Raw genomic sequence first — 21,885 nt, 5'->3', positions numbered from 1 at the left:
ATAGACATGAAATTAACCCTAAATATAGAATGTTGTTACTATGCAATGCATGTTAAAGTTATTTATACAGTGACTTGTGAATCCCAAAAAATAAACAGCATGGAATGTTAATTGTACTCTGGTATCAAAAATGAAAAAAAAAAAAAAATAACAGAATTACCTGAAGAAGTTAAAACAAGAAACGTCCAACTTCCAAATTGTTCCGTACCAAATGACTGTAAAATTAAGTTCATTTAGTTTTACGAAGATTATGTCACAAAAGCGTGATGAAATTACTAAACTTGAACAAAATGTACTTATTTTCATCAGCATTTTCAATTGTCCCTTTCAGTTAAGGAAAATACTTGTTCACAAACAGTTTGATAAACGTAGACGATCGGAATTTTCGGACAATTTACTCATACATTGAACAAAATGACTGATATACACTGATTTAACTGTTCATGTTTTCTAAGTTTAGAAAATTTTATTAGCATAACGTGGGAAATTCAAGAGCAAAATGGGAATTTCCCCTCTCGCGAAGGGATCTTATAACGTTTCAAGTTGGCATCATTGCCCCCAGGCCAGTGGCGGATCTAGAAAGTAAAAACTGGGGGGGAGCAACCAGGTCCCAGACCATGATAGGTATATATAAACTTTCAAAAAATATATAAATAATAGCTTAAATTATTTTGTCACTGAAAAAACTGGGGGGGGCCTAGGCCCCCGCCCCTGCCCTGCATCCGCCACTGCCCCAGGCCAAACCGCTTACGCGAGAAACTTGAAATTTGGAAGTGTGGGATTTCTAACGTGAGATTTTACCAAAGGAAAATTTATGGAAAATCGGCAGGGAAGGGGGTAATAAAGATAAAGTAACAAGACGTCCATAGCTGAATTTCTGAAAGTTAAACCCATGGAATTTTGTTATTTGGACTTTCAATTAAAATAATTATAAATGTGATTTTTTAAAAAATATATTGAACCCATAAAGGAAGAAAATGGGGTGTGAAAACGGGAGGCATTACAATTATTATAACGTGTACATAATTCGGAGTCTCTTAAGGTTAGAAAGGTGAAATTTGGTGTTTAGACTTCTAATTTACAATAATTAGACAAGTGTTTCAGCGTTTTATATATATATATATATATATATATATATATATATATATATATATATTTGAAACAGAGGATAAGAAGGGGCTGGGATTACAGTTATTCTAATAGTATATCTATATGCAAAAAAAACCTTAAGGTTAGAGGAATGAAATTCGTTATTTATACTTTTTATTTCAAATAATTACACCCGTTTCCGCGTCTTTTGATTTTACCTAGAAGAAATGAAGAAGTGCAAAGAGAAAAGGATGGGGTTTGCAATTGTTATCTTTATATTAAGGTGACCATATTTAGGAACGCCTTAAACTTTAAAGACGTGAAATTGAGCGTTTAGACTTTTCATTTAAAAGAATTAAACATTATTTCAGTATTTTTGATATATAACCTAGAAGGAAAGAAAAAAATGGGAAGAAAAAACGAGGTTCCAATTATTATAATATGACAGCCATATTTTCGAAACTTTTAAGGTTAGAGATATGAAATTTGTATTTAACTTTTCATCTAAAATAGCTAAACTCATTATTTACTGTTCTTTTTTTTTATATATTTGACGTAGAAGGATGTTAAAAAAAAAGGGCGCGGCTGCAATTATTATATTAACCTTTCTACGCCTGCCAGAGATTTGAATCAAATCGTAGACTCTTACGTTGGGGGCCCTGATGACTTCCCTAATAATCACAGAGCCATGATTAATACTTCATTGGAAAGCTTATAGAACAAAGATTCCAACGAGGTAACATTTGTGCAATTCCTGCCCTATTCGTAAAAGAGAAACAAGAAAGAAAAAAACAAAACAGTCATAATTTTTAGCTTTGCTTGTGTACAAGAATGTAAGAAGAAGAAGAAACAAAACAGTCATGATTTATAGCTTTGCTTGTGTACAAGAATGTAAGAAGAAGAAAAAACAAAAGTCATGATTTTTAGCTTTGCTTGTGTACCAGAATGTAAGAAGAAGAAAAAACAAAAGTCATAATTTTTAGCTTTGCTTGTGTACAAGAATGTAAGAAGAAGAAAAAACGGAACAGTCATGATTTTCAGTTTTGCTTGTGGACAAGAATGTAGGAAGAAGAATAAAAACAAAACAGTCATAATTTTTAGCTTTGCTTGTGTACAAGAATGTAAGAAAAAGAAGAAAAACAAAAGTCATAATTTTTAGCTTTGCTTGTGTACAAGAATGTAAGAAGAAGAAGAAACGGAACAGTCATGATTTTCAGTTTTGCTTGTGGACAAGAATGTAGGAAGAAGAAAAAAATAAAACAGTCATAATTTTTAGCTTTGATTGTGTACAAGAATGTAAGAAGAAGAAAAAACAAAAGTCATAATTTTTAGCTTTGCTTGTGGACAAGAATGTAAGAAGAAGAAAAAACGGAACAGTCATGATTTTCAGTTTTGCTTGTGGACAAGAATGTAGGAAGAAGAATAAAAACAAAACAGTCATAATTTTTAGCTTTGCTTGTGTCCAAGAATGTAAGAAGAAGAAAAACAAAAGTCATAATTTTTAGCTTTGCTTGTGTACAAGAATGTAAGAAGAAGAAAAAAAACAAAACAGTCATGATTTTCAGTTTTGCTTGTAGACAAGAATGTAAGAAGAAGAGAAAAAACAAAACAGTCATAATTTTTAACTTTGCTTGTGTACAAGAATGTAAGAAGAAGAAGAAAACACAAAACAATCATAATTTTTAGCTTTGCTTGTGGACAAGAATATAGGAGTGAGAATGATGTTAGTTACTCTTTTCTTACTACAAGAAATTATTGTAAGTGTGTGTCAAAGAAAATATAATTTTTGTGTTTTACTAAAAAAAAAACGTAATGAATTCGTTTTATGTATTAAATATTCTTAAAAAAGTTATTGAATTTGACATTCGCTTCCTCCCTTTCCCCCACCATAGTAACACGTTATAGGTACACTCATGTCCAAAATTATTGTCGCATGTCTATAAATATGTTGTTGTAGAAATATAATTTGATAACGATTTCGCCCGATATTTCTTATAATGTTAGTATGTGTATAATGGGGAGAGATGTATGTGGCAAATTTCATCTCAAAAGAGCAGTAAATAAAAACAATATAACAAAAAAAAATATCTTGTCCACTCAACAACATTTTGTTTTATTCATTCTAATTTTCGTATTTGTAATTCTTTTCCTATAGAATTTACCACAAGTATACATTTCCCGATTATACACATTGTCATGGTAATTTTATTGGACAAGGTTAAATTAATATGGAATATTTTGTTAATTGCGAACAGGGTAACTGCTAGTAATAGTATTAAAAATACCCTGCCAACTCATTATCATATTATATTTTCACAACAAGACAGTTATAGATATGCGACAATCATTTTGGACATGACTGTACATCATTTTTGCTGCACACATCATATACAACAATAGGAATTATGCTCCTAGACCAATTCAGTGAACAGATGTTTTGTCTTATCTTTTAATTTTTATTTTATTTAGCAAAAGAAAAAAAAACATATGTCATCAGGCAAAACCTATAAGATTCATTTTTTATCATAACCAAATTTAACATAACCCACTCGAACCACTTTTGCACCCTGCTAGGTCTTTGCTTAATCATTCCAATGGCAATCGGACCATTTTTAAGAATGCACTACGCGTCAAGAATTGAACTGGAGAAAAAGAAACTATCTGTGGGAACGTACATCGAGTTATTCTTTTAATTTTACTTAAAATCTGAGTGATTATTCTTATGATTATAGCAAGCGAAGGAATTTATAATACCCTTTTTTATTTATCTGGGACTATGAGGTTAGTAATAATTCTTTTATCCTTGTAAATAAAGTAGAAATGAATGACCCCGTCAAAAACGAAATGGAACATACATAAATTACAAGGAATATGCCGGAAATTAGGTGATAGGCACTCTGAATATTTATGAAAAGAAGAATGAATGATTGCTATGATCAGGAGGATTCTTGCGAGGGCTTGGACTAGGAAATACTTTAGGGCAGATTCGGCGTGTTACTGGTTATAGTTACTGATTAGCATTATTTTTCTTATCATTTATTCTTTGTCTGACAAGCATTCGTTAGCTCTTGTTCCCCCCCCCACCTATCTTGTTATCAAATCAAATACCATTTACTGCATTACTGGAACGCTATTTCAATTTGCAACCTATATTGCTTACAAAATGTTTCAAATTATGTTGGTTTAGGAGGTAGCATACATTATGTTCTATCAAATTAATTGATATATATGCAGTACAGCATTAATCATTTGTATATTTCATTTACAATATTGTTGTTCTTAAATGCTAAATAGCATTATTTCATTTGACTTAATTTTTAAGATTGTAAAAGTACATTTGGTTTATTTATTTATTTATTTCCAGTTGAAGGTGTTCAGTGGAACAATATGTTTGAAAAGTACAACGTCTGTGATCCGGAGACTTATTATGGGCCTCCAAGACGACCATGTTTTGTGGATGGAATGCGATTCGTATATATTTTTGGAATGTTTATTGTTAATATAATTCTCTACGGTTTCATTGCATATTATTTCAGTAATGTGCTTCCTGGCAAATATGGAATACCTAAACCATGGTATTTTCTCTGTTCAGTAAGTTACATATCTATATCTCTTGTGGTGCTTATTTTAATTTCATCTGCAACGACATAACAGTAATATTTAAAAAAAATTATCGCGCTTTGTATATGTAAAAAAAAATATCGCGAAATTAAAAATTGTTTCAAATCGTTTCGATGTTCTGTGCAATATTCATCAATGACTTGTATTAGCTTTTAAACTGGTAACATATGGCTAGGCACCTGCCTTTCAGCGCATTCCTTTGGAGAGAAAAAATAAATAAATTCTTCAGTTCTCAACTGAGATGAATTTGACCTCTTGAAAAACTGTTACAAAGGTTATAAGGTCACTCCTCTTTCAGAAGAGTTCCTCAAGTAAGCAGGAACCCATCTATATGTTAACAGTTTACCAACTTATAAAAGGTATTGATAAAGTTGTAAGTGAATATCGAAACAGTTTGAAAGAATATTCGAGTATAATGGTAAGCGCCATTTCAGGTGAAATTGAATTAGTAGGTGGAATGGTTGGCATCGAACCACAGAACAGTGTGTCTTCTTCTTCCTCTCCTCAACCATAGGTTGGTGGGTAACACCGAGATTTTAAAACTTTTCTCTTCCTTGGGAGAGTTGTTTTATACTTTGATAAGGTCACTTCTTCGTAACTGCACCTAGGTATTCTATCCTTGGTCTTTCTCTTCCTCGTTTTCCTTCTGTCTTTCCCTCTATCAACACACTGATCCAATCGGAATGCCGAATATGATGGCAAACTATGCTGTTTCTTCTTTTCCCTATAACCTTCATGATCTGTCGCAGGGGGCGTCATTTAGGGGAGCAGGAGAGAGCAATTTTGCCCCACCCCCCAAGAATTTGAGGAATACATATATTTCAATCGATTGTCTACTAATATTCTAGTACAAAACGGGAAAGTCTTGTGTCGGTGGTACACTTTTCCCCCCTCAAGTGAAGTCTGAAATGACACCCCTGATCTGTCGTCCTTCACTAAGGTTGGTGTAAAGGGACAAGTTTTGCCAATAGATGTCACTACAGTCTTTGTATCTCTTTCATGTATTGTTTACCTTTCACAAAAATTTACAATTTCTCTTACAAATTTCAACCTAGAGACTTCAAAGTTTTAGAGAAGGAACTTCATAACCTATGAAAGGCAGCAATCTGTGTCGATTTTTATTTAGAACTTTTTCATTGTTGAAAGAGTTATATTGTTAAAGGTTTGGATATCCATAAAATTCTAAATAAAAAAAAATCGACACGGATTGTTGCCTTTGATAGGGCTATGAAGTTCCTTCTCTAAAAATTTGAAGTCTCTAGGTTGAAATTTGTAAGAGAAATCAATCATGAATTTTCGTGAAAAATAAAAAATATATAAGAGAGATACGAAGACTGTAGTGACATCTATAGGAAAAACTTGTCCCTTTAAACCAACCTGAACTTCCTTTAGTATGTCTTCATTCCTTTTCCTTTCGATCCATGATATGCACAGTATTCTACGCCAACACCACATTTCAAATGCTTCCAGCTTGGATATTTCAGCTTTTCTCAATGTCCACGTCTCTGATCCGTTAAGCGCCACACTCCATACCAGGGTCTTAATAACTCACTTTGGAACGACACATTTCTTAATGTTAGAAGTTCTCCTTTCTTATTGAATTCTTGTTTAGCCTGGACTATTCTTGAACTTACGTCTTCTTTACTTCTTCCGTCTGAGGATATTAAACTTCCTAAATAGGGAAACGTCATAACGTCTTTCATTTTCTCTCCCTCTAGCCATACGTTTGACCCTTCCTGCCCTGCTTTTGTGCACTTTATCACTTTGGTTTCCTTCTTATTTATCTTCATTTTTCATTTTTTTTTTCAGTTGGTCGTTCAGGTTTGAAAGTGCTTCCTGCAAATCCTTTTCGTTCTCCGCTATCATTGCTATGTCATCAGCAAAACCTTATTGTGCTAAAAACTTGTCCATTTACTTTTACACCTTTCTCGTTTTTATCAAAGAATTCTTTCATACCCTTTTCTATATAGACGTTGAACAGGAGAGGGAAAACAGTGTGTAGGAAGTTTAATTTCTGTAATGTACTTGCAGATGAGTAGCTTGTTTGGTATGTGTCGCTTGCATTAAATGGTATGAGAATGTTGAATTTTCTTTTCCAGTTTATCGCAAGTTATAAAATACGATATACCATTATGTTTCACCGAACGGCTCATTTAATTCCCCTGATACAAAATAATTCCTCTTCTTGACTTGAATTATTCAATATATATATCCTAAAGCAACTATGAGCAATTATTCCATGAGAGTCTTCACATTAAAATAGAAATTTATGTTTTAGACGTAGTAAGAGGTAAAATAATAACCAGTACAAATATATGTATATATATATATATCTATCTATATATATATATATATATATATATATATATATATATATATATATATATATATATATATATATATATATATATATATATATATATATATATATATATATATATATATATATATATTGAATTTTATCACTGTGATAATATAAACAGAGTAGGATTTTTCCCATGTTTAATTCAATGTAGTACATATCTTAGGTAATTTCTTCTTCTAACTGAAAGTGCCTGCAGCCAAAATATTGTTTCAAGGACCAAACGCATCTAAATCTGAAGGTCTTGCAGTAAATCGAGTTGAGTTGATTTTGGGTTTAACGTCCCGTTCAGCAGCGAGGCTATATGAGACGTGGACCTACTGATTAACGTGGAATTCGAACCACATGAGCTGCCGCCGGGAATCGAACCCGGTTCTCCCACTGCAGTAAATCGAGATTGTAAGAGGAGTGTGAAAAGAAAAAAAAATGAAATGAAATCTTTGAGTTTTACGTCCCACGATTATACCTGTTAGGCGAAAGAAGATGGTGATGATGAGTAATGAATGGAATAGTAGAATGAAGGAAGTGGGAGGAAACGGGAGAACCCGAGAAAACCCACGCACACGGTGTTTGTCCACCACAAAGTTCACTTGGCGGGGGCCGGGATCGAACCCGGGATCCCTAGCACCAGAGGTGAACGCTCTACCACTGAGCCACCGCGGCCCAGTGTGAAAGGACTTCCCAACAGAATATTTAAGAAAATCAATGTAATTCGAACTCCTTCTTGCTTCTAGGATTCAGTCAATTCTCTCAGAGTCCATTTCGTAGATACATGTATTCATCACGAAAGCCTAGTTAGAAGTGCGGTGGCTCACTGTTAGAGTACCAATCTCTTTTTCGTGGAGTAGCTGGTTCGGTGCTAGCTCGCGCCAAATGGGCTTTGTGGTGAGCAAACATCGTATGCAAAGGTTTTCTTGTGGTTCACCTATTTCATCCCGCTTTCTTCAAACACTATGTCATTCTATACCATCATCACCGCCTCCCTCAGGGCACAAAACGAGATAAGAAGATCGAGCTCTTTTCAGTGGATTTTTTTTTCGGTTTTCCAAAATCTGTCAATAAATTAAGGGAAATGAAACACACAAACACACACAACTTAAAAATCTGTTTAAAACACCCTGGAAATATGGAAAGACCATGAGGTCGATACGAAAATTATTTCGTTGAAGAAACAACGTTAAGTAGAATTTATCAGGCCTATTGTGCATGTGACGCCACCTACATTTGGATGAAGAAAGAAATATTCCTACAAGGTTGTTAAAACAGCACATCAAGAATTTCCGTAAGGATAAAGAGGTGATTTCAGATTTGTCAAAACATTTACAAACTACTACTAACATTCAATACAAAAAGTAGAAGCTTTACGTCAAACTACCTCGAACACTGAACGGAAAGTATTCGAAGCGTATTACATAAGAACTAAAATCCATGGTTCAATACTGACAAAGGTAATTTAGAGAACTAGGGTATTATTATCACCAATTATATTAATAAAAATAAACGTAACGATTAGAAATGGTTTTATTAATGTTTTCAATCCAGATGCTAAACAATAAAATTATAAAAATTGTGTTTAGGTATAATCAAATTGGAAGCAATGTTGACCTGGCTACATTGTACATACAGTAAATTTGAAGCAGTCGTTGGTTAAATAAATCGATGTTGTCACTTTTAAGAAAAAAAAAAAAGATTCCTGAAAACTAAAATATGAATTTTAGTAATAGTTAGTGCAGCAGTTTTAAAAATTTGCAACCATAAATTCTAATTGTGTGTTTAAGTTAACATACCTACTGCAACAGGTAGCTAAAACTGCAAATATAGATAAATATACTGCTGAATACACTCACTGACGAAAGAATTGAAACACCAAGAAGGAAGGAATCGTCCAATTCAACTGCAATCTTGTAGATTTGCTACACTGTGAAGGTTGTGTAAACTATTAGTTTCAAAGATCGGGAACATCGCGAATGGTCACTAGATTGCAGTAATGTCGGCAGTAAGGAATTCAGCTCCGGTCGTGTCGTATCAGTCAGTTGGGAAGAGCAGAAGAGTGAGTAAGTACGGTGTAGGAAAGTCAAGAAATACACATAATGCCTCGTTACCCCACTAGACAGCATTTCCAACAGTTTGAAAGAGACCACATAGTAGGATTGCACGAAGCCGGCTGGGCGTTTCATTGATTGCCAGATAGGTAGAGCATTACAATGCCACGTGGTCTCTTTCGGCGTCATAGTGATACGTGAAGGTGCCAACACACAACATAAAGTTTCCAGTTGACCACGACAGACCACAACACGAGAGAATAGTCAGTTGTGTATAAAAGCATTATTTGACCCTGTGACATCTTTGCCTGCCATCCAGACACAAGTGATAGATAGACTCTCCACAATATCTTGTGTCTTCCTACACCATGTCTTGACTACCGGTATCAGTTGGATTAGCTGGTGCACCGTCCCTTGCGTAAGTTGCCATTAACACCAGTGCATAAACGACAGTATGCGGAGAGTGGTGTCGCGTTCGGGCAACATGAAGTCCTCATGAACGGTAACTAGCTGTATTCAATGATGAGTCCCAATTCTGCATTACAACAGATGACCAACATATGTGTTTGTGTGGCGGCGCCTGGGGGAGAGGTCACATCCTAGCAATATTGTGGAACGACACATTGGCGTTACTTCTGGCAATATGGTATGGAAAGCCATTACGTAGGTCTCTCGTCCACCTCTTGTAGTTATTCGCGGAACCTTTACAGCACAGCGATACGTGAGTGAGATTCTCGTCCTCTCCTGGGAGAGTACGTTGCTACAATCTTTCAACATGTCAACGCTCGGACACACAGGGTACGTACGTGTATCCATGGACTGTTTACGTCACGTTAAAGTTCTTCCTTGTCCGGCCAGGTCACCTGATCTCTCCTCAATTGAAAACGTTTGGGACCATCTCGGACGCCACCTCGGCGCTATTACCGATCTGCAAGACCTAGATACAGTTACAGCAGCTATGGAGTGGCTTACCTCAAGCAACAATACAACGACCGTACGACTCACTTCCAAGCTACATCAACACATGTATCCGTGTCCGAAGGGGTACTACAAGTTACTGATATGCAACACGTATTATGTTCGTACAACCTTACCCGTTGATGAATTGATCTGATAGTGTAATTATTACAATAACGTTGTATGGCCTTGCAGCTCATGAACTTTCAATTCATTCCCATCATTCCTTCTGGATGCTTCATTTGTTGTCAGTAAGTGTATATGGTTTAGTTATGCCACTGTTGAGATACAAGAATAATGAGTTGCGATATGTGGCCCTGAAGAAGAATGCCCTGACAATGTATTCGCAATATAAGAAGAAAAACATAATACAACTGGAAGGAACATTTTGTCAGATTAGTAAACAATTAATATCTGAAACTGGTTTCTGATTATGCCAAACGCATTTAATAAGACATCCACACACACACACAAGTTCTGTGCACCGGACCCCAGAGTATGGATTCGATGTATTTTGTTATACAGAATCTAGTTTTTGAAACCCCAGGATGATTGATCGCTCATATGTTTCGCCCATAAGAAATATGACACGGTCAATCGTTCTGGGGTTTCGAAAGTTGGATCCTGTATAACAAAATAAATCGAATCCATACTCTGGGGTCCGGTGCACAGAACTTTTATTGTGTGTGTGTATGGGTGGGGGGGGTTGTGTAATTGGAAAACATTTCTGATTAGTTGAAGATGTCAACATTTACAAATATAAACTTGTATTTAATCGTGAACATTCTGGGGTCGAAATGCTCTCTATGCAAATTCTTGATGCCGGTTACTGTTTTTCTGTATTCATGTGTATTATTTCAGTACTTTTGTCCTCCTAAAGTATCAGCGATGGAAGTGATCAAAATAGTGAGAGCAGGTCGTTTCGAACATGCACCAGAAGAGCTTGAAATTGCAATCAAAATAAGAGGACTAATGAAAAGTTTCGGACGCTTCTTAGTTGTAGACAATGTCTCAATGGACATTTATAAAAGAGAAATTACTGTTCTCTTGGGGCAAAATGGTGCTGGAAAATCAACAACTATAAATATGATTACAGGTAAGATGATATGTACTTTAATAAATGTTTTATTATTATTATTATTATTATTATTATTATTATTATTATTATTATTATTATTATTATTATTATTATTATTATTATTATTATTATTATTATTATTATTTACTTTTTCTGATTCAGGGGCGGATCCAGGACCGATTTCTGGGAGGGGCGGTGGGTTGTCATACTGCTACTTTTAAGGGCTCCAAACTTTGGGATGGGTTTTATTTATATATATAAAATAAGAGTTTTCTCTTCTGGATCCCCCCTGGATCCGCCCCTGCTCTGATTTTAGGAGAACAAAAAACTCAACACAGACACTATGGGCCTTATGCAGAGTCGTTTTGACAAACATATAGTGCCATACTAAAGAGTTCGACTAACATATGCTTCCTGCAGTAGTCAGGCCTTTAGTATGACGTTAATCATTCGTCAAAACGACTCTGCATAAGGCCCTATGAGCTTATTATCTAGGTTAAAAGGGAGTTAGCGTGGCCTCGTATTTTTCAAATTTTTGGGGGGGATTTAAAATGTAGAGTTCGATGAGATGTGTCCAATGGCACTACTTTTGATTTCTGTAACCGTCCGCTTCAAGGTGAAATTAGGGCTCAAAAATAAAGAAATGGGACCATGGGTGTCATTCGATTCGTATTCACGTACATGAATAATTGATATGCAATTTTTTTCGAAAATTCTATTTTAACCCCGAAAATTAACGAAAATCTTTAATTTTAGACCTTGGATTTTCGTTAATTTTCCGGATCAAATTTGAATTTTTGGGAAAGTGACATATCAATTATTTGTGTATGTCTAAATATGAATCGGATGACCCCATTCCGTTCCAGTCGGTCACAGGTCCGCATTAACCAAAATCCCGGATTTTCGTTAAATTTCGGGATCAAAATAGAATTTTCGGGAAAATGACATATCAACTATTTATGTACGTGTGGATACGAATCGAATGACAACCATTTCGTCTCAGTCGGTCACAGATCCGAGTTGTCCAAAATCCCGGATTTTCGTTAATTTTCGGGCTTAAGGTAGAAATTTTGGGAAAATACCATATCCATTATTCATGTACGTGTGAATATGAATCGAATGGCACCATTCAGTTCCAGTCGGTCACTGGTCCGCGTTGCCCAAATGGTCCAAGTTTTTGTTTTTGACCCCTAACTTGACCTTGAAACGGTCGGTTCCAGAAAGCAATCGGTTCCAAAGTGGTGCAATTGCACACAGCTAATCGGAATCTGCATTTTAAACCCCAAAAAGTTGAAAAGTACGGGGCCACGGTAACTTTCTTTTAACCTTATCTATGTTGTGTTCTATTAACTGTTTCATTGCTCATAGTTCCGGTAAATTTATCCAATCTACCACCTTCAACAATTCATTATAGGCAGTGGTGCTATTCTAATCTTTTAAGAACCTGTTCTCTCTCTCTCTCTCTCTCTCTCTCTCTCTCTCTATGTATATATATGTCCCACCAGGAAAGTACCATATTTTGAGGATTGATGGTATTAGTCATCATGACAAACAATCGATCGAGATGTCGATGAAAAGCCACTTTATTTTGTACACTTTATTGCTGCGAAGGTATACATTTCGAGAACTATGAAGACATTGGAGTCATTCAAAAACGTGTTGCAGATAGGCAGAACACGTAACAGACATTAGGGACCGTTCACATATTACCTGACGCTGTTTTTGATCAATTTCACCTCCTCCCTCTCTCTCTTGTCATACTTCGTAATGCAAGGCTGAACCCCTCCCCCGTTTTTTACGTAACACTTTTCGATTTTTGTTTTTTCACCAATTTTGCTTAGTTTTGGGGTAATCACAATAAAAAAAATTAATTGCAGAACTTTTCTTTTCAAAATGTTTGTATTTTGAATATATTTGTAGTGTTTTTTCGTCAACAAATCAAAGTATTAGAAAATGGTAGTACCGTAATAATATATTAACTCCATAGCAGAGAAGAAAGATATCTTAGCTGCTGTATGTATATACGATTGTACAGTTAGTCTGATGAAGCCTGATGATGTCTGGCTTCATCAACCTAGTACAGGCTGATGAAGCCAAAGAGTTAGTTGGCGAAACTGTAACATGTGTTGAATTTTAATGAAAATATATAGTTTTGCTCAGCAAATAATTAGTTTATATCCATAAGGTTGTTTAATTAACCAGTTTTAATTATTTGAAATTCCACACTGTCGTCTTCCCAAGAAGATTGCACCCAATCTCTGAGGTCACCGATGATTGGCAAGGAGGAAGGCTGCAGAAAGGTGCAGGGGAAACAGGATCTACAGAACTGGAATTGACCTCTTTTTTTGGAATCTGGTATTTGAAACTTCCCTGTGTCGACTATAAAAAGAAGTTATCCGTAGATCACAGATTCGGCGTGGCTGGACACGTGAAAGAGCAGGGACATCTCGTTTGTGAACAAGCTTTCGGTCATCTTCTTTGGACTTCAGTTTACTCCTTTCCAAATTCTTCTTGTCCTAAATTAGTTCCCAAAATACGAATAAACTCGATTTCTCTTGGAAAATTCAAATCTAAAGATAAAAAAATCAGCATAAGATGAATATCCGACGAATTCGGTTCTTAATATTTTATTTTGCTTGGATCGTTCTGTCGCGGAAGAAATTATTTCACGAAAAAGAGTTACTTTTGTTTCACATGTGAAACCCGTGGGAGAATAGAGTGGATAATGATTCAAATCGAAAGTTTTAAATCTATTCTCAGAAATAGCGATACGAGCGGGAACGCGAGGGCATTTTCAAGTGGTAGTTACGATCACTAACAACTAACTCCAGAAAAGCGTGTACCGTAAATGCATTGCGGCGATAGCCACAAAACAGTTGTATTGTAATACATGCAAGGTTCGTCACCAATCATGCTGGTGTCTAGTAGCGTCTTCAAATCTCTTCTGCATGATTCAATACAGGCTGCATGTTCTAAATTTTCCAAAACAATATAAATATTTATATATAAAAATGAAATGAATAAAATTGTTTAAAAGATTGCATATAAACCTGAGAATAAAAATAAAGGTTACAGAAAATACACGTTACGTAACGAAGACGTTAACCCCTTCCTCCCTCGTGTCATACTTCGTAACGCAAGGCCAAACCCCCTTCTCCCCCTTTGCCGCGTTACGTAATTATGTGGATACGTGTCACAATCATTACATTCACAGATCCCAGTATCCCGGACAAAATCACGAAATTCATATTCAAATTTCTATCTGCCCATTCAAATTTCTCTCTGCCGATTGAATTGAAACAATTAAAACACAACAATACAAGTGAGTGGAAAAGTACAGGTATTTTTACTAATTGGTTTGGCTTCTTTCTTTCACTCTTGGTTAGGCCATGCGTGTGTGTGTTTATGCCTGGGTATAACAAACGGTTCTGCGAACTAGAAATATCTTAACAACCGGTTGTGGCAAACCGGATGAATAGTACCACTGATTATAGGTGACGTTAACCGCGTGTCAATCATCAAATATTCAAACATAAAAGACAGACCGTTTAACATTAAAGCATAAACTTAGGACTCATAAACTCATCCACTCTCAAATCTCCGAGACATACTTTGATACGGTTAACAAGCACAATTTTGTTTTTATGTACCATAGGAATTCTAATTGTCATACCTCGGAATATAAATATTTTGATGACAGCAGGATTTCTTTTTGAAATTATACCAGGAAACTATCGTTCGATTAGGATTTCCAGTGTACATAAAAGAGTGTAGTTTTGTAAATTTATATTTGTCTATTTTGTTTCAGTGAGATTATTATTATTATTATTATTATTATTATTATTATTATTATTATTATTATTATTATTATTATTATTATTATTATTATTATTTTATGTCCATGGTTTAACCCTTGAACTACCAATGGGGGTACTTTGTGTCCACCACAGTATATTTTCTGTAACTACTCTTCTAATGGTTCCTTTAAAATTATAAGAAAATATATTATTACTGAACATGTTTAGCTAAAGCATATACCTTACGGTGATTCAAATTGAACATTAGTGTGTATTTAAAAAAGTTGCTATTTTAAGTTGGTGGACACAAAGTATCTCCCCGCCTGTTGGTAGGAGGTGTGACTGACATTTAATAGTGTCACTCCTAGATGGCAGTATAATAAATAGCTACATCCTGCCTTTTCTAAATTTGGTTCTTAGTCTCATCCCGTGTACTGTTCATTTTGAGAGTTTCACTTTTGCGTGTCTCATAAATTTGCTATTTTAAGTTGGTGGGCACAAATCCCCCCCCTCCCCGTTGGTAGAAGATGTGACTGACATTTAGAAGTATCGCTCCTAGATGGCATCATAATACAGTAAATAGCTGTTAGTCTTAATTACTGTGTATTATTCACTTCAGTCTCTGTAGATTTTTGTAAGAGTTTCTAATTGGTTTCATTTGAGAGATATATTTAATCTTAACAGGTGGGTACAAAATGACCCCCCCCCCCTCTTGGTAGTCTGCGTTACAAGAAATACTTAGCTAGTGCGAGGGTTTGTAAATAAATTAAAGTACGACTAACTAGAAATTCTTTGACATAATTGTTAAAGCTATCAGATTTAGTATGTTAATTCCTTTGGATTCATGTTAATCAAATAGAAGCTTAATATTTTAGTAGTAAGCTTTAAAATGTTACTTTTCCTCTGGGTACATTTAGAAATAAAGTTATTCAACCTCTGATAAAGAATTCATATATTGCTTTTCTTTTATCTGTCTTATACGAGGGTAAATCAAAAATTATCCACAATAGATATTTTAAGATTAGATATTTTGACATAATTCTTCTTACGTTGTTCATGCTGACTTCTGTCATAGTCTATTTTATTGTTATGTTGTGGTGGTGATGCTATGATAGCTCAATCCTAATTCCTCCATTTGTCTTCCTTTCGTTGCAGATAGATCATGGCCGCTCCATTAGAAGTTTGCACCAAAGACGAAAAACTAGCAGTGATCCGGGTTTTGTGGTCGGAAGGTGTATTAGGGGCTGCAATCCATCAAAGACTTTAGGCACAGTACAGGAACGGTGTCTTGCTACAACGGAGTGTCTACGAATGGATTTAAAAATTCAAAAATAGTCACACAAGTGTTACGGAACGCAGACAAGGTTGGACGACGACAAGCTTGGACACTTCTCAATTTATCCTCTTGCGCCAGACTCGAACGAATTCCTGAGGTGTCCAAACTTGTCGTGGTCGATCCCGACAAGCCTGGACACATTTCATTTTGGGTCGCTGACGACAAGGTTGGTTGACGACAAGCCTGGACACATTCCTGAAGGTGTCCAGGCTTGTCGGGATCGACCCTGAGATGCTTTGACATATCTCATTTTGGGTCGCTGACGACAAGGTTGGCCAACGACAAGCTTGGACACAAAAAGTGTCCAGGCTTGTCGTCGTCCAACCTAGTCGTCGTCCAACCTTGGCGCGGTCCCAAGTGTTACGCACGAGGAAGGAGCCTGTGACCATCTACGGCCTCAAATGATGACAACATTGACCGTGCACATGACTTGGTTCTGTTAGACAGATGAATGACTATTGATGAAGTGGCCCATATTCTGGAAATTAGTTATGGTTCCTGATGCACCTTTCGACAACAGAAACCGGATCATTGCTCGTTGTTCCTCTTTGGTGCAAACTTCTAATGGAGCGGCCATGATCTATCTGCAACAAAAGGAAGACAAATGGAGGAATTAGGAACAAACTTTGATAGCATGACCATAACAGCATAACAATAAAATAAACGAGGGCTCAGGTAAGTATGAACTATGTAAGAAGAGTTATGTAAAATTGCGGATAATTTTTGACTTACCTTCGTATATGGATATTTGTAACAGAAACATAGAAAAATAGTGAACCCAAGACATGTTAAACTTGAAAATATGGTGTTACTAAAAATGCAATACTATATAAGATTTACATTGTTTTTATCAATATATATAATTTCAAGTGTTTAATCATTTTTGAACCAAATTGAATGTTGTAAAAGATTTAATGTCTTCAAGATGTTCTTGAGGCAACCTATTGCTTTAAGGAAATAAGCTAAACTCTTTTTTCTGATTATATATTGTTTTCCTAATTGTATATAAGTTTTAATTTGTATTTCTTTGCTCTAGGAATGTATAAACCAAGCAGCGGAATTATTTTAATTAATAATATGAATATAGACTATCACCTTCGTGAAATTAGACAAACACTTGGCTTGTGTCCACAAGAAAATATTCTTTTCACAGATTTGACAGTAAAACAGCATCTCATCTTTTTTGCTATGGTAATTTTCGTTCTCTATTTTCTTTATCTCGTCGTTGTCTTGCACTTTACATCATCCTCTTATTTTTGGTATAAATACGAGGCGTGTTCGAAAAGTAAATACCGTACCGTTTTGAGAAGAAAATAGTAAAACAGATTTGTTCAAGCCAAATTTATTTTTACATGAAAGAGCACATCTTAAAACTAGTTTCCACCTATGTTCAAACTCTTGTCAGAGCAGGTGACCATCTAGTCCAAACCTTGCTCTATGACACATCCCGCCAGTGAAAACAATCATAATTCCGCATTTATTTATTTTTTTCATCGTCGTCACTTTCAAAGCGCTTACCGCGAAACTCGTCCTTCAGGTGGAGGAACAAGTGGTAGTCACAGTGCCAAACGTCGGCAAACGGCGCAGATGAATTTCGGCTGGCTTAACGTTTCTTGCATTCAAAAAACCGGATAACAGAACGAATCTCACAATTGGCGGATTCAGCAATTGTTTTAAACATTTGTAAACAATCGCAGAACACAATACACTCGCGATAATTGAACCATACTGGCGTCAGTGGAGAGGCTAGAAACCAGTGAAACTAGCGCCATGCGCGGAGTATCAACACTCACTAGCACTGCGGAGGCGTTTAAACGAAACAGTGTGTACTTGCTGGACACTGGCGGGATGTTCGTTGTGGAAGGTTTGGATCAAGATGATGACCCGCTCTGAGAAGTATTTGAACATTGGTGGATACTATGTCGAAAAATAGTTTAAGGTCTGCGCTTTCGTGTAAAAATAAATTTAACTTGAACAAAATTGTTTTAGTATTTTGTTTTTCAAAACGGTATTTATATTCCAGACACGCCTCGGATATACATTATAGACTTGCTTCGAATTTTGACACTATAAGAACTTGTATAACACACTTTTAAAAAACAAGAAAATTTCTGAAGAGATAAACTCACTATAGACAATAACGATTATATAAGATGCAACCTAACTTTTCGGGAGAAATAAAAGTCTTCTAAATTGGAAAATACGTCATCTGTTTATTTAGGAAGAGTTTTTACACATCACAGAACTATAATATGAGAAGTGTTTAGGGATGCGCACGAGACAAGTCGAAACAGGATTTTCCTGACAAAATTCGAGTGGAGACACGGCTCTTCCAATACAGAAATATACATTTTTCGAGTCGAGACATCACTTTTACAGCACATTTGCACATTTTCGAGACGAGACAGCCACGAATATTATCTCGTGCGCATACCTAGAAGTGTTCTAAAAGTTGAATGTTTACAGCTAACTTAAAATTCAATATTAAGTCAAACTAATGAGAGATCTCTACGTAGGAAACAACCATTTTGTTACACACCAGATCCTCTATAGGTGCGAGTTCTATAACACACACAGATGCGAATTCTCCCTCCTTTCATTAGTATATATGAAATCACAAGCATCATAAGGGCTCGGTATATAGTAGACACAGGATTGTCCAATCACAGCAGGGGTCTGTGGTACAATCTACGTGGTCCTAGATGAGAGCACCGACCTAGGGAGTGAGAGAGTGAATGATTGTTCTGAGAAGTGAACCAGGTGGCGTAGTAGTTAACTCATCGGCACAGTATGCTGGAAGTTCTGGGTTCGATTCTCGGTCCAGTCACTAACTTTTTCGCTCTTTCTGTGTTATAGAATTTGCACTATAGTATAATATGTACTGTTTATCCAACAATATATTCTATGTGAGTAGACGTATGAAATAGTAAAACAATATTTCACAAATACAGCAATCCTTTCTTTTACAAAAGAAGAACTAGGTGAGTCAGTAATGACTTTATTTTAACAATATTTTTGAAAATCGTTAATTTATGTAATCCCTTCCTCTATTACTACTACGAGAAAATTACTTTCATTAAGCACTATAACTAACAGGAGACAATTTAAAGAAGCATAAGAATTGTATATGTACAGTTTTTTTTTTCAAATCTAGCAAAATACTATGTATAATATTCGCATATTTGTGCCAATTATTAAATACATTGCCATCAAAAATAATTTAGATGCGTAAAATCTGAGTCAATTATTGCAGTCTTTTCATTTGTAACTTTTCTATCTGCATCAATTTTTATATTAGTACTATATATACGAAGCGCATCCAGAAAGTAATTTTCCCACGCGTCCCATAGCTAGGAAATCGTTATGTTTTGCGAAGCGACTGAATGCACGTAAGAGAGTGAGGTCCTAGCATGACGCACGCGCCAGCGGAACTTCCGTAGTGCTCTCAATAGCGTCGTGGCAGTGGTTGAAGATGGACGTTCCTATTACAGCTCCCGCCGCGGGTGAAGTGCGAGCAGTGATGAAGTTTTTGAATGCACAGGGCATAGCGCCAATTGAAATTCATCCTCAGCTGTGCCAGGTCTATGGGCCTAACGTCATGAGCAAGCAGATAGTGTGTTGCTGGTGTAGACATTTTTCAGCAGGACGCTAAAATGTGCATGATGAAGAGAGCAGTGAGAAGCCAACCGTCATCACAGACGACCTTGTGGACCTTGTTCGGGAACGCATCATGCAGAATCGTCGCTTCACAATAACGGAACTCACAAGGAGACTTACGGAAGTGTCACTCACCGATTTGAATGAAACTTTGCACACTTGTAGAGCATCGAAAAATAATCGACACGTATTTTTTTTCGGCAATGGTAAAGATTTAAGGGTAGAAACCGCCCTTTGAACATTAGAGGTGGTCTCTAAACATAGACCGAAAACAACCATTTAATTTAGAAGAAAACATACTGCCAAGGGGGTTTAAGAACCGCTAATTCAGAATCTGACGTCAAAATTACAAAATTCAAAATGGCGGATTCAATATAGTAATTACAATTTCAAAATGTCTTCTGATTTGAAATTCTCTGCAGTTTGCCAAGAACAATTATAGTTGGCAGAGATTACTGCGAGGAGGTTGCAGACCAATTTGAAACCCCTTTCTGTACTTATTTTAATGGGATGTTTGATTACAGTGAGTCTCTGCATCTCTCACTATAGCGTTTGCAGAGGCACAAACAGTAGAAAGTGCGTCAGTCAATAAATCTATGACTCACAGCTACACCATACAGTCTTTAATTTCTGAAAATAGTTTTCTGTTATCACCATTGTTAATTATTTTGCAGGAAAAGAATGAAACATTTGGCCCTATAGTCCAAAACAACCTCTTTTAATCTGAAAATCTTCTTGTGAAAGCATCAAATTCGGGAAAATTAACATCAGGTCTTATGAGAACATGATATCAAGAGGTTTTTCTCCCAACGTCTAATGTAAAGTCTATTTTATTATTAGATTCGTAGAGTGGTCACAATTAATCAACTTTTCAACCTACTTTGCGAACAAAAGAGTACCTCAAAATAGAAACCATTCGACACAAACAACTGGTAGGATTCAGCCTCTTGATATGTTTGGCTTTAGGCCGTGGAAAAACTTCTTGAGACATTTTAGGCCTACTGATATTGTCCTCTACAAGTATAACATAAATTTACATCTCCGTAATAATGTAATTTAGATCCAAATTACTGATTAATAATCAGTTTTTTTCTCTTAAATTTGCAAATCTTATTAGATATGCGTGATACAAAAACAGTTATTTGGAAGAAGATTGTGTTGCATTTGGCGATTTGTCACAGTTATTGCTGTAATAAGGTGAGCTTGGTGTAAACAATGTTTATGCATCGTTACGACAATATTTTTTAAAAACGAAACATCATTACTGTTACGCGTCTTCTCAATAAATTCATAATTATAAAAATTGAGGATATGTGAAGTTCTGACATAGTGAGAGGCAAGGGAACTCACTATACATAAGCACCCCGAATAGTGAAAAGTGCAGAGACACACTTTAATCAAGCATTCCGTTAAAATAAAGAAGTTTCAAATCAATAGAAAGGGATTTCAAATCGATCTGCAACCTTCTTGTAGTAACACTTGCCAACTATAATTGTTCTTGGCTAAGTGCAGAGAATTTCAAATCAAAAGACATTTTGTAATTATAATCACTATATTGGATCCGTTATTTTGAATTTTGTGACTTTGACATCAGATCCTGAATCATCTATCCTAATACGCTCCTGGCAGTATGTTTTCTTCTAAATTAAACGATTGTTTTCGGTCTATGCTTGGAGACGACCCCTAACGTTCAAAGGGTGGTTTCTACCCTTAAATCTTCACCATTGCCGAAACAAACAATACGTGTCGATTATTTTCCGATGTTCTACAAGTATGGAAAGTTTCATTTAAATCGGTGAGTGACACTTCCGTAAGTCTCCTTGTCAGTGGTCAGTTCCCGCAGATTTCCCACTCCTTATCGCACACCATTCTCACGGAGCGCCTGTTGTTCAAGAATCGCTCCGTACGTATCATCCATCGTATAGCCCGAACCTTGCTTTGAGCGA

At 35.8% G+C, this 21,885-nt stretch overlaps 1 protein-coding gene across 1 annotated transcript in view; it reads left to right on the top strand.

Annotated features, from left to right (window-relative positions):
- The window catches only part of LOC145685615 (phospholipid-transporting ATPase ABCA3-like), a 57,166-nt gene that overhangs the window by 33,938 nt on the left and 1,343 nt on the right, over nt 1-21,885 (top strand). The window contains exons 7-9 of the mRNA XM_081758005.1: nt 4,454-4,680; nt 10,933-11,167; nt 17,319-17,473. Coding sequence (XP_081614131.1) covers nt 4,454-4,680; nt 10,933-11,167; nt 17,319-17,473 — 617 coding nt within the window. The remainder of the gene's footprint in view (nt 1-4,453; nt 4,681-10,932; nt 11,168-17,318; nt 17,474-21,885) is intronic.

This window comes from Thermobia domestica, chromosome 5 (genome assembly GCF_964235325.1).
Source record: "Thermobia domestica chromosome 5, izTheDome1.hap1.1, whole genome shotgun sequence".
Taxonomy (NCBI): Eukaryota; Metazoa; Arthropoda; class Insecta; order Zygentoma; family Lepismatidae; genus Thermobia; species Thermobia domestica.
Note: the sequence above shows the minus strand (reverse complement) of the source record. Positions and strands in the feature narration are given on the sequence as shown.